The 14,117-nt window shown below is 36.0% G+C and overlaps 1 protein-coding gene across 1 annotated transcript in view; it reads right to left on the bottom strand.

The window, feature by feature from the left end:
* Window positions 1–204: 204 nt before the first annotated feature.
* Window positions 205–14,117, bottom strand: part of SP4 (Sp4 transcription factor) — a 29,910-nt gene continuing 15,997 nt past the window's right edge. Inside the window, exons 4-6 of the mRNA XM_056484023.1 lie at window positions 6,779–7,007; window positions 6,344–6,543; window positions 205–5,277 (exon numbers count right to left, since the gene is read on the bottom strand). Coding sequence (XP_056339998.1) covers window positions 5,030–5,277; window positions 6,344–6,543; window positions 6,779–7,007 — 677 coding nt within the window. The 3' untranslated portion in view covers window positions 205–5,029. The remainder of the gene's footprint in view (window positions 5,278–6,343; window positions 6,544–6,778; window positions 7,008–14,117) is intronic.

A 14,117-nucleotide genomic window follows, 5' to 3' on the forward strand; every position in this document is an offset into this window, starting at 1 on the left:
TCTCCACATGCTTGTGACAACCTCTGGTCATTTTTATCGAGGCTCTCTCCATGGAAAGTCTTCTAGCAAGGAAAAACAGCACATGCAAGCTTTAGGTCTCTACTGCACTTCCATTTTCATTAAAAAATCTCAAGATATCAGGAAATGATGTAAGTAGCTTTGGGGAAAAGGAATGGGAAGAAGGCATGGAAGGCATTAGGAAGTTCAGTATGAATTAATCCTGATATTTGCTACCTAGCTGGACAGAAAATAAGGCTAATGGAATAAACATATAATGTAACTTTTGGTAATTTTAGCAATGGTAGTAAATTTACAGTTGTGGACAGAAATACTCAATTTGGTGTCACACTTCATGCTTCCCAGAGTAGAATGATAACATCTGGACTAAAAGGGTAAAACATAATGTGCACATTCATCTTTATGTCCTTATATAAGAATTTGTTATTTTCTGATATTGTATATTTGAAATGGTGTAAGCAGAGGTCTAGTCTCTTACCAGTAATGTGGAATTTGCTTCAAAACACATCAGTGCCACAATACTAAAAAAATTGGTCAATAAAGACATATTAGTTGGTCAGATGTCCATTTACTTTGCATTATGACATAGATTGACTTCAGAAGTTTGACATTCAAATAGAGGTTACTGAGACTTTAACAGGTATTTAATCAAACATATAACAAAGATCATGTATTTTATACCTCAGTTAGGAAAAATGATTCTGCTTTGCAGTACAAGGTTAGAAGTCCCAAATTATAAATTCATCTTCTTTTGGAATATGGAAGAAAGTGGCCTTCTTATGTGTATATGTGGTGGTTAGGGACATGTTTTAGTGGTGAGATTTGCAGTGTTAGCTTTTCAGTGGAGCTCAAATATGTTGAAGGTCTCTTCCAACCTAAATGATCCTGTGATTCTCTATGTATTTCTTCCTTTGTGAAACAGCATTATTTATTCACTCCAAAAGTATGGTAAAGTCTAGCATAAAAATTTTTAGCATTTTAGAAAAAATTAGTATAACATTATCATTAGCAATTGGGCATACCAGGGAAGCTATTTTAGTATAACACAATGCAGGAGCCTGTCGACATATGACTAAGAAAAGCTCAATATATTTTCTATAAATTGAAGTCAGTACTTTCAGGTTTCCCTTTTTGTTATATTTACTCCCTGTGTGCAATACAGTGACACTTCTATTATTTATCTGTCAAACCGAATTATCTTCCGTTTTCTAAATTTGTATTTCATCTTTGTGTGTGTGTGTGTGTGTGTGTGTGTGTGTGTGTGTGTGTGTGTGTACATATTCCTTACCTTAGGAAATTTTTCCCTTTGGTGTGTTCAGGAACAACTGTAGCTTCCATTCGCAAGAGCTGAACAAGCCCCACAGAATTCATGCTGAGCTAGAATCTGCTGGTTTAATTCCCTGCTGGGAGTCTGCCAGTTGGGAAATGCTGACCAGCAAGTACAGCTCTTAATTACACAAATCCAGAAGCTGCTGCCAACCTTTCCCCATTGAGAAGCATTTGTTTTCTAGTGTTCTTCTTGATGAACAGATTATCATACAAACATTATTTATTGCTGCTTTATATTGTAAGCAATTAAATGAAGAAACCTTTTAAACTCAAGGGAATTTTAATAGGTTACTTGCAAAATGTTATTGCAGGCAACAACTTGTACATGATTTTAGTTCCAAACCCACCAAAAAATTATACAAATCAGCATTGTAAAAGTGTCAGATTAATGCCTTACAGGCTTTGCTGGCAGAATTAATTTCTAAATTCTAGATGTGGGTAAATGTTACTCTCATTTTTTTCCTTTTCCATTTTTTTTAGAAAAATTTACAAGTGAAATATTACTACAAAACTTTTTTTTATAAGGAATTTTTGCAAAACATTTACATTTTTACCATCAACTATTTTTCTGTTTCAAAATCATTATGTAGATTTAATACCCTATGCTGCACATCAATTCTTGCGGGATGACAATTCAGTGACATGCATAAAAAAACACCACAAGGCATTAAAATGAAGACTTAAATACAAATATTGTTGCAATAAAACAGTTATAAAATTGAAAAATAGGACCTAAACATCATGCTTACTTAACTTTGACAAATTAACTTTTTCTCCTAGATTACACACTTTTATTACTGCTCTCGTGAAAGAATGTGATAAATAATGACTTAACACCAATTGCTAATGTAATCGGCAACACATACACAAACCTAACCAAAGAAAGTATATTGTAGGAAAAAAACTATTCTAACACTGGAGTTCTACCATGGTAAATACACTTTGCACTGATAATTACAATAAAGCAAATTTTTTAACGGTGGCAAAGGGAATGAACAGTGAAATGCCATTAAACAAGATACTACTGCACATCTGTGCCCTATTACTTACAACAGCTATATCCCACTGAGTCAAATAAAGGACATTGAAATTTACGATCCTTTTAAGACAGAAAAGTGGATTCAGAATGGTATGCAGAACAGACTGGCAGAATGTTTCTAATTCCAGCGGTAAAATGTGCACCTGCTAACACACGTTAATGTACTTGAGATGCTATGAAGCCAACCAGATTAGATTTGGATAAATCTATAATAGGGATTCATTGCAGATTAAAAATTACTTCAGTTTCCTATCTGCATACATAAGTATGCATGAAAAAATTACATATGAAATGGTTGTGCAGAATGTTTGTAACTTCAGTTTACAAAACTGTTAACTTTTAGGAAATATTAACAGTAGGAAAGTTCTTCTTTGCATAAAGTAATGTAGAGCACTGATTGTGAAGCATAATGATAAAATATATCTTTGACATTTCATTTCCTTTATAATAAAATTAACAGTTAATACTACCTAATGTTCATCTGTATTAAATGTAACACCTAATTGCTTCTGACGTTTTAAATCCAGATACATCAGTTAAGAGTACTTTAAATAAAATATACAAAATAATGTACAAAACCCAACTAAAATTTAAAGACTCTGTTACAAGTCTAAAAAAGCTTTAAGAAACTTGAAATTCATAACCACAGTGTAAAATTGTTTTTCTTTAATCTCAAAGCTTTTTATGTAAACTGAAAGTATAAAATACCCTCAGCTTAGTATTTTGCTACAAAGGGCTGGCCTAAAGTGTACACAGTGTAAACAATGATATTTCTTTTGCTTCAAAAATACAGAAAACACCACAAGATTGATAAATTGCTCAGATGAGAAGTATATGCTCTTTAGGGAATGCATAGGGTACCTGTTATGTCTCACAAACCAACAGCTACCACACACATTCTTCTTTCATAATTTGTTGGGGAAAGAACAACATCTTGTTCTTCTTGCACTGTACTTCCTTCAATTACGTTAAAAATATTTTGGTGTATAAATCTCCTTAAAAACTGGTCATGACAATTTATTAATAAGTGACTGTAGATGTAAAAGGTTATACCTATGCTTAGGGGAAGTAATTAAAAATCCTGAGTATGAAATATTTGGCCATCTTTCCTCCTTGTACCTACTGGAATTTTCACATAGAAAATAGAATTTTTGTTGTTTTTCTTTTTTTCTTTTTTTTTTTTTTTTTCTTTTTTCTTTCTTTTTTTTTTTTTTTTTTTTTTTTTTTTTACATTTCCTCTATATTCACTGTCACATCTGAAAATGTAACCAAACCTTTGAAACCAAAAGTCATGTCCCAAAAAGATGATAATATTTCTCTTTTCCCAGTTTGTTTTGTGGTTGGAGGGTCAATATAAGACTTGATAGGTAACAGATATTTATTACCAGCCTACATATTATCCTTGAAGAGAAAAAATGAAATGGTAATATTTAAGGGGAAAGAGAAAATGTTTACTTACTTATTTTCTTATTAAAATGTGATAATTAATTTTTTTCTTTGGCTATTAAGTCAAAGCACAAAGAACTCAGCACATTAACCACAACATAATAAACTAGTATTTACAGAGAGGAGATACTGGACAACAGTCAGTTGTCTGATTGATTTCCATGATTCTAACAAAATTTAAACAGTCAAACACCTAAGGTTGAGCTTTTAAGATTCAAGTTATCTATGAGTTAGAAATGGGTCACAGATGTTTTAAAATACAGAATCATAGAACCACAGAATGGTTTGGGTTGGAACAGACCTTAAAGATCATCTAGTTCCAACCTCCTTGCCATGGGTAAGGAAATATAAAATGAAATGAATTACCAAAAATTGACACAAGTTTTTTTTTTCATTCTACATAAAGATACCATTACTTTTGTAAATCTTATGTTAATATCTTTCTATGGTTTTATCTTTCCTACTGTTTACACCAATTCTACGTAACCTAGCTCTCCACATGAAGAGAGGAATTAGAACTCACTGATTGTCATTTATACACACTACTATAATGTAGTAGTCAAAATTAATCTGAGGCCCACCTCAGAATCACTTTGCAGCATGCATCACTCAGCTGCTATTTGAGTAATTCCAAAACTTGAGAAAAGATGGCCAAAATTAACCAATGTGTCGTATGGACTGAGCAAAACCCCAAAATATATCCACTGTTGTTCATCCTGTATTCTGTTTTGCTGTGCCTAATGGGAAAAGGATGCTGTCATGAAAATATTACAAATTTATGTTAAAACCAAAGTGCCTTCATCAAATGGTATTAATCCTAGTCAAGGTCCACCCAGTTTTACATTGATACTATCTGATTTTATAAACACATTAACATACAGTGCTAAAATAGGGGGGTAAAGTTCACTTAAAATCATTACAGAATATACAGACATATAACTAAAAAAGTACAGTATGGAAATATTATTCCTCTATCTGTTTATCCAGTCATCAATTTGCGCTGTTTGTATTTTTGAAATTTTTGTCTTGTTGCACCGGTGTACACTTCCCATGCTGACCCTCCAACTTGGAACACTTACAGAAGTCATGACTGAAAAAAGATTTCCTGCTCTGTAATCCACTTTACCAGCCCACTTCCATATCCTGAAAGGTATGTAAACTTAAGTGCAGCACTAGGTGTCCATATAAATGATCCTTTCAGAATTCTTCCATGTTTGTTGAAACGTTAGGGGTTGCTGGGTTTGAATCTTGAGAAATGGCAGCAACAGTGACAATTCTTGGAGAACCAAGAACCTCAGTAACTGAAGAGTCCAGTTCTCCTGAGGTAACAATAGCAAGGGCTGTTCCACCACCCTTCTTGTTCTGATGAGTTTTCACGTGTTTCGAGAGATGGTCACTTCGCATAAACCTTTTAGAACATTCTGGGCACTCAAATCTCTTTTCACCTTTTTTAAAAGAAGAAGAAAACAAAAATGTTACTGAAAGAGAGCACTGAACACTCTTGATCATCTAAATCTCACCGTATTTAAATATATAATATATCACACATTTTATTTTCCATCTGATTAATTTCCAGGTGTGTTCTGTTCAGTCACAGGCTTCTGGCCACATACTCTTCACTACTAAAATGTTCAACAAGTGTTTGCTATGTTGTGATTATCTGACAAGAAGTTTGAATTTTAAGAACATAAACTTCCATAAACCTACCAGAGTAAGGGAGGTAAAAGCACTCAAAGAACAACTTGGTAGCATTTTTTAAGAATATTTTTGTTATTTAGATTAAAGTGATGGGAAGAAAATTCAGAAACATGAATTCCAATGCTCCATGAAGATGCATGGAATCTATATTAAGGGAGACAAATTCAGTTTACCAAAAGGTCCTGTCACTGTTCAAATGGAATTGGTGCTTAGACATCAGGTGCTGTAAATTGGGGGAGGAGAGACAGGGAGGGGGAGACACTCTACTGGACCTAAAAATATGAAGGCTCATAAAATTTTCAGCTTTTAAAAGGCCAGCTTTTCCATTCTGAACTCTTAAGAGAATTTACTTTATCAGTTCCCATTTGAAACTCTAGGAAATTTCCCAAGAAGACCAAATCTAGTGTATGGACTAGGTTAATAAATTTCTTAAGGACTGAGCTAATCCAAGGGAGGAAACAATAACCCTGGTCCATGGCCAATCCTACATGCCTGACCTAAATTTATTATATTTAGATCAGGCACTAGCTAATGTATATCAGCTATCTATGATGAAATGGCCATCTTTTTCTAGCTGACAAAGAAAGAACAAAAGAACAGTTGAAACAGATCCCTTTTTATTTATATGACTTCACAGTCAGCCTAAATTAATGAAAACTGGAATCTACCACTTCCTTGTTTTAAAGTTATTTTATTTATATTTAATGGTAATTTTCAGCAAACTTAGTAAGTGAGAACCTTGATACCATTGTTTAACTATAGCCACTACAATTCAGACTTGCTGTACAATGGCTACAGAGAGGGATGACCAACCTGTGTGGGTTCTTCTATGCCTTTGTAACTCATCACTCCTTGTGAATCGTTTGCCACAAAAAATCCAGTTGCAGACAAATGGTCTTTCACCGGTATGCCAGCGCAGATGTGCCCGAAGATGAGATGTCTTGCCATAAACTTTTCCACACCCTTCAATATGGCAGATATGCTGTTTCTTTTTTCCTGGCTCATTGCTGCCTCTAAAAAGATTATATTTAAACAGCTAAGTAGTTATATTCTAAAACATTACCAGCTATTAGGAGAAACATTTCATGCTAATAGTGGCAATTTTAAACCCCGTCTAAAAAAGCCCACACAAATGTACTCTCTAATAGAAAGCAGTAAAAATCTAGGCAATACAGGAGAATCTCATTCCCAAATGAGGCAAGCTGTGATAAAGATGCTTAAATATATACTGATAAAAGTTACATTTACCTTCCTTCTCCCTCTCTGCAATTAGGACATGAGCAGGCAACTCTTCTCAGTCTCTTGCCAGGCTGCACTTCCTGGTCAGAAGCTTGTTGAGCTTGTTGAAGCTGCACTTGTGTTATCTGATCGGGACTAACAGCACCAATTGCTGCATTAGCAATGCCACCTACTGCTACGGTTACAGGAGCTATTGTGGCTTGCTGTACTTTTACTCCATCCTGTCCTTGCTGTTGACCTGTAAAATAAAAATTGTTTGTATCTTTTATTAGTACTTTCAATAAGTGAAACTTTATACATTTACATTAGGTGGACAAAAATCTACATAATGTTAAGGGAAGCCACAAACAAAATGTTAAATCCAGCCATTTTCCTAAAGCACTACCTACCTATTAGTTGAATGTAATTTGTTATTATAACAGCACAAGATTGCAATTTACTGATGATACTAAGAAAAATTAACTAGTTTAACAAATGTATTCTTTTTCTTAAAAGCTGAGACACACAAAATATTAAGCAGAAATATTGTTCAGTCAATTGCCAATTAATGTCTCTCTAAGAACCTTTGAACTATATCTGCATTCAGAAAACTACCATTAGCTAATTAAGAAGTTGCTTTATGGCACTTAGAGAATTGTCACTTCTCTTTACAATCTTCCTTGAACCAACTTCCAGCCAGAAAGGGACTTTTGAATGAAAAAGAAACATATGACTAGACTTGAACAAGCTAATATACCAAAGCTTTCTTGAGGCTGTTGTTTTGCAGGATTCTCTACTCAGGATGGGGTAATCCAGGTTAGATGTATAAATGGGGGAACAAGAAGCAAGAGCAGCCCTGGTGAAAGAGATCTGGTGTTTGGGTTGATGGCAAGCTGTACATGAGCCAATAGTGTGCCCTGGCAGCCAAAAGGGCCAGCAGTGCCCTGGGGTGCATCCAGCAGAGTGCAGTGAGCCAAGTGAGGGAAGTGACTGTCCTGCTCTGCACTGGTGCAGCCTTATCTAGAGCAGAGTGCAGGCTGGGGTGCCTTAATGTAAGAAGAACATCAAACTGTTAGAGTGTGTCCAGAGGAGGGGACCAAGATGATGAAAGATCTCGAGGGCAAGACTTAGAAGGAGCAGCTGAGGTCACTTGGGTTGCTCATTTGAGAGAAGAGAAGGCTGAGGGGTGACCTCCACACAGTCTACACTTCCTCACGGGAGGCAGTGGAGGGAGAGGTGCTGATCTCCTCTCTCCTCTTTCTGGTGACAAGTGGTAGGACATGAGGGAATGGCATGAATCTGCACCAGAGGAAGTTCAGGTGGGACATTAAGAAAAAGCTCTTCACTGAGAGGGTGGTTGATCACCAGAACAGCCTCCCCAGGGAAGGGACCAAATAAAATTCTAAGACTGACTTGATGAACAAATAAATCAGCTTCATTGCATAAGTCCATTATCTCATCAGCTTTCTTATCTAAGGAAATCTGCATTATTGGCTTGATATTAAAGCAAAAGAAAGCATTCCAACACAAGTAAGAAGGGTAGTTTCTTGAACAACAACCTAATGTTATTTTGTTTTAAAAGTTAGTACTATACAGACTTAGAAAATACATGTAATAAACTAAATCTGACACAGAGATCCGACTTCCAGTCACAATACGACAACACTGAATGCCAGCCCTCCTAGTAACAGGAATGGGACAAAATATAATTAGATGCTGCCATTTTCAAGGTGCCTTCATACAACTGTGAAATTAAAAGAAATACTACCTCCTTATTTAGAGAGTGTAACAGGCAACCAGAATTCTTTAGAGCAGAATAAAATATTTTAAGACATGAAAGTCCTCAGTACGGAAAAATTAATTTAAAATGTAGAAATTCCCCAGGGATAAGAGGATTCAGAGATATCTGAATGGGTTTTAATGACTTCTGTAGCATCCATAACAGACATCAGCAATGGGGATAAGAAGAACACTCTCTCTCTCTCTCTGAAGCCTAAAGTGCCCAGCTCCTGAGTGAGTTGACACCCAGCCCAGCATGGGACCCTGACTACTTCATTCACATGACTGCTGAGGGGCAACAGACTCTTGGACAGACTATCTTGTGTAACACCACGCTACGAGCCAGAGATGGAACCTAACACACACCACCTAACACCACCACACACATGCATATAAGTTAGGACTGAGGAACATCATATACAGAGAACCTCCCAAAGTGACTTGTCCTCTAAAGGCCATGCTGGCTACAGGAAATAGAAAAAAAATCTGGTTTCTGCCTAGGTCAGTACCAGGTTATTTTCACCTGAAGCACTGACCAAATTTTCCCAGTTATCTCCCTTAGTTTATGCCTGGAAGTTGTATCTAATCTGCTTAGATATGAATAAACATTAATTCATTGTCTTCTTAAGAAGGCTACAAGTACTGAGAGGCACTGAGTGTTTTCAGTTCTCTGAAAAGAACAAGGACAAGCCCATAAGAGATAGTGTTTGAACTCCACTTACTGTTGGACAGAAAGTCAAAAAAAAACAACAAACAACAAACAACCAAACAAAAAAATCTAAAAGGATTCTAGTATCAGCAGCAAAGGAAAAATAATTACAGGCTTAACCTTGAGTGCAGAGGCCCCATATGTTTAGGATAAAACCAAATCTCTCTTTTCAGAATAGCAATGTACTGGAAATATATATATTTCCCATACTTTAATGGGAAAGAAAAGCACTCATGATAATCCTTGAGGGAGAATATGATAGGATAAGAAGAACATCATGATATAAATGCAAATAGTAATATCAAGTACTTTGGTCTAACAGTGGCTGAAGAGGATACTAGAGCTTTCAAACAAAGTGCTAGTACTCGGGCAATTCTTTGTCAGGCTGTTGAGCTGCTGGAACATTGTCTGAGTGCTATAAACAGCCAGAGTGAAATAAAGACTAATCTTTTCTTTTTATGTATCAAATGCTAATCCTAATATGATAATATTAATATGACAATATGATTGCTTGTGATAAAAACCAGTGGCACTTCTGGTGAGCCAAAGGTAAATGAAAAGGAAGATCTTGGTCAATGTGCAGTCCTTTGCAGAGCACCATCCACTCTCCGTCTGTTAAACATACCCAAGGTGCAAACTCCTTTACTTCAGAGTAGCACTATAAATAAAGGGTCTGTGAATAGTTACTACAGAAGTTCAAGATATAACAGATATTATGGCCTCCTGCAGCCTCCTATTCTATTTTCTTTATCAGTCATGTTTTTGAGTACATTGTTAAGAATTACACTTTTTTATTATACTCTGTTAGGAGGAGGACTTCATCTATGTCACAAAGTCCAACTGGAGCAAAGAAGTCCTGAGACCTAAACAGTCTGTGGTCACAACTCAGTTGAAGAGGATGATTATCTCTTTCTCTCTGATTTTCTTGAATTGATATTGAAGTTTTGATGCAACCTCTCCCTGGGCTGGTGTCCTGAGGTGACTTTATGATGTGGTACACTGGTATCCCCATCATCTCTATTTTTGCTCAGAAATGAACTCTGTAGCTCTAAATTAGGCCCAGAGAGACAGAGGGAGTGACAAGGGAGAAGATGCACACCGTTTATGTGCAGAAGCTTCACTTTTATTCCCCTGAAATTTTTTTCTCACAGACTGTGCTGCTCAGCACAGGCAGCAAAAGAAAAATAAAACTCTCCGACTGCTCTCAGAGTTCGCAGCCCTGTAGCAGGGAAGAAAAAATGGAGAGTCTTTCTTTACTTTTAAACTGGCTTCTAGTTCATTAGCCAAGACAAAAGGTTTTTCTCTAGACTGTGGCTTCTTCAGACAAACTGTTCAACTCTGTTCTGGTCCAGAAGACCAACACTGACCATGCCAGCAAACCCCAGTGCGGAGAGGCACCCCGCCCACCCCCTGAGAAAAGCCATACCTACAAAAAAGACTTTAGATTCTGAATCTCTCATCTGTTCAGAGCACTGAGAAGTTTTATTGTTTAATATTATTCATTTTTTCATGTTTGTGAGTACTTTGCTCATTAAATAAACAGCTTTTCCACTTCTCTCGAAGAAAATTTACCTCCCGAACTGGTTGGGATCTCTTAAATCTACTTTCTAAAGAGACCCCTTCAAAAGTTTCTTCCCTAAATTTACCCTAAATAAAGACAGCTGCCAAACCAAGGCTTGTCAAGCAAGATGTGAACTGAGGCACTTGAATCCTGAGGAAGATTCCTCCTTTATTCATCCCATGATTACTGGTTAATATTCAGGATATAATTCTAGGATATGACCAATCCACATTTATAGAGAAGCCTGTTCAGCATTTCTAAAAATCCAATCTATTTTGCCGATTCCAACCTTCACTGTCCAAGTAATGAGATGAACTGCTGGAACCCTGAGGCCTGTACACTTTCTGTGCTTTCTGGCACTGACTCCCAAGGGAACACTGCTTTTGGCTTGAGGCCTCAGAGAAGGATTCCAAATTCGAGTGATAGAGTTGGAATCACTGGTGTGTAGTTTGAATAGAAGTGTGTAATATCACATGGTGAATGGTTTGGAATTTGGGGTTTTAGAATATAGTAGTAAGTATGGGACAAGATGGAGGTTCTTGGGCAGTGGCTTCTTTCTTCTTATTCCTTCTTCTTCCTGATTTCAGGTAGTAGTTTTCAGCTGGATAGAAAGTACTGCAGTGCGAGCCACAGGTGCTTGGTCATTGGGTCAAAAGTACAAATAATATAGGTGTTAGTTTTTAATTGGATAGTTAGGCCTTAAAAGACCTTGTAACAAGTGGGATACAGCTCCATTTTCTTGCTTTTAGCTTGTTAGCTAGAGGTGCTGTAGAACTCACTGTACTTTAGATAAGAATTAATAAACAACTGAGTCTGAACATGAAAATCCTGTCTCTCGTGCTTCAATCCTGACTCTGAGCGAAGGCAGAGGAAAAAAGAGGCCAGCCACTAATAATGAGCAACTACACAAGGGTCTTCTGACACTCTTTCAGAATATCAAGTACCATTGCTGTACCTTTCTGAACTTTCCTTCTCCCATATGAGGACATGGCATATCTTGGAATACAGGATACACACTACTGAGCTACAACCTTAATCTATTCATTAAACATAATGCATGACACATTTGAGTAGAAATTCTTCACAATAACCATAAAAATGACAATAAAAATACAAAAGGGACAATGCTAAGTAAGGTTGCTCAGGCAGGCAATTACATGCCCCACATGGTTTCAATTAAACAGTAATTAGATGACTGCTCTTTAGATAGCATTAACTAGTTACAACATCATCTAATATGCACGATGATTTTTCTTCTTTAAACTCTCATGGAGTCACTATTTTAAACTCCCCTTGAATTCCACTTACTAAATTCAGAACAGAAGGTTCTGAAGCTCTCAAAATATACAAATTGCATTATTGAAGAACCAGGACACAACATACAATAAGCAAATCAAGTTTTTTGAGGTATAAGAGTTACTGAAGAAAGCACACGTACAAGATAAATATTCATCGTCAGAGATTTATGCAGCTATGAGAAAACACTGGGAGATTCAATAATGTAATTACTGGACTTAATTTTTGAACTCCTGAGAGAACACCCTAACAAGCCAGCACACTACTAATACACAGGGTAGAAATGTATCTATTCTCATTTTAAAGCTGTTAAACATAAAAGTCTTCGTTAGTTGAGAATAATAGGAGTGTATTTTAGACCAGTTGAAATATATTTTATGCTAAAGAAAAACCAGAAAAATTTCACTAAGCAACTGACAGAACACGCCCAAAATCTCAAAGTGACTCTGCTATAGTCTTGACTTGTATTGGATGTTTTTTTAAACTATATACTAGAATTCTATGGATCACTAGGGGCTTTAACTTTTACATCACTTGTGCTTATCAAAGAAGAAGAAAAAGGGAATATAAAGGGAAGATAAGACAACTTAATTATTTCTTAAAGCACCTCTACCATAGAAAATATACTGAGAAAACTTAATATTGATATGAGTTTGTCAGCAGCCTACCAAATTAAATGAGTGCGACTTCTAAAAGTTTAAAACAGAGAGGATTTTTCAGTTGAGAGGATCTAGGCCTAAATTGGCTTACTTGAAAAAAAACCTCCAAACCAAACAAACAAATCTGCTTACTCTAGAAACAGGTGGTCGAGATAATGTTACCCATACAGGAACAGAATGATCTCTTGACACTTTCTAGATGGAGAAAAAAGGGCTTATTAAAAATATTCCTTTGAATGTCTTACTAGGGCATTAAGTGCTATTTAAAGCTTTCCAGAAATGTTGCTATAATCAGGAGATCACTTGAAATTGTTTCTTCCTGACACACTCCAAACCACAAGACCTGATATCACTACACTTCACCATTCATAATCAAACCCTTCAGTAACAACAGCTCTCATGTTTCAGCACAGGTTTCAAAAAGAGATCTAAACAAATCTCTATGTGAGGGAACAAAGTCACACTTCAGTTCATCTATGCGATTCTGTATGAGCTGCGAAAGCAGTCACTGCACACTGACACCTGCTTTTGGAACAGAGAAAGTTTTATCAAGTTCCCATGATTTCTCTAATAATGATTTCTAAAATGGTGAAATATCTTGATTTAAAAAAATCATTGCTGAATCTGCATATGTCTGAGCTTTATTGTACACACTGTCAGTTAAAGTTAAGTTACAGCCAAATGTTACAAAATAACATTGATACTCAATTGCATTTCATGTCCTTTCAGGCCTAAATTCTCTCTTGCTATTGGATAGTAACCACTTATTCGACCATAGGACAAAATGCATACAGCAAGGAAATCTGATATAGTATTTATTCTACAAATCCAGTGCAACAGAAGTCTCACTGATTGCAATATTTAAAATATGGTTATGAATGAATAGAAATTTTTAAAGTTTCTCAAATAAAAGAACCTGCATGAACTTAGTCACTTCCCATGTAAGCCATTAAGTTAATGCAATACTTATCAACACAAGATACAGGATTGTCAAGATAAATGACTGCATATCCTTTATTCTTCAGCATCACTTGCTCAGCTTTCCAATTTTGCAGTAAAATTGCATCTTACAGGTAAAACTCACATATACTTTCCCATACACGAGTTTGTAACACATTCATGCAAGAAAATTCAACAACTTTAAGTAATTGCCATCAAACCAAATAATACACACTCACACACATCAATCACATTTTCAGTTACAAATTAATTTGCAAAACCTTAACAGCACTTGAATAATTTAAGAAAGTTAATGCATAGTACCTAAAGAAGTACTTTTCTACAGAGTGATTGACCACTGGTTATTAGGCTTGGCCATGCATTATAAGTTAAACAAGTTTCCTTTTATCACACACTACACCTGCT

Source organism: Oenanthe melanoleuca, chromosome 2, assembly GCF_029582105.1.
Source record: "Oenanthe melanoleuca isolate GR-GAL-2019-014 chromosome 2, OMel1.0, whole genome shotgun sequence".
Lineage (NCBI taxonomy): Eukaryota > Metazoa > Chordata > Aves > Passeriformes > Muscicapidae > Oenanthe > Oenanthe melanoleuca.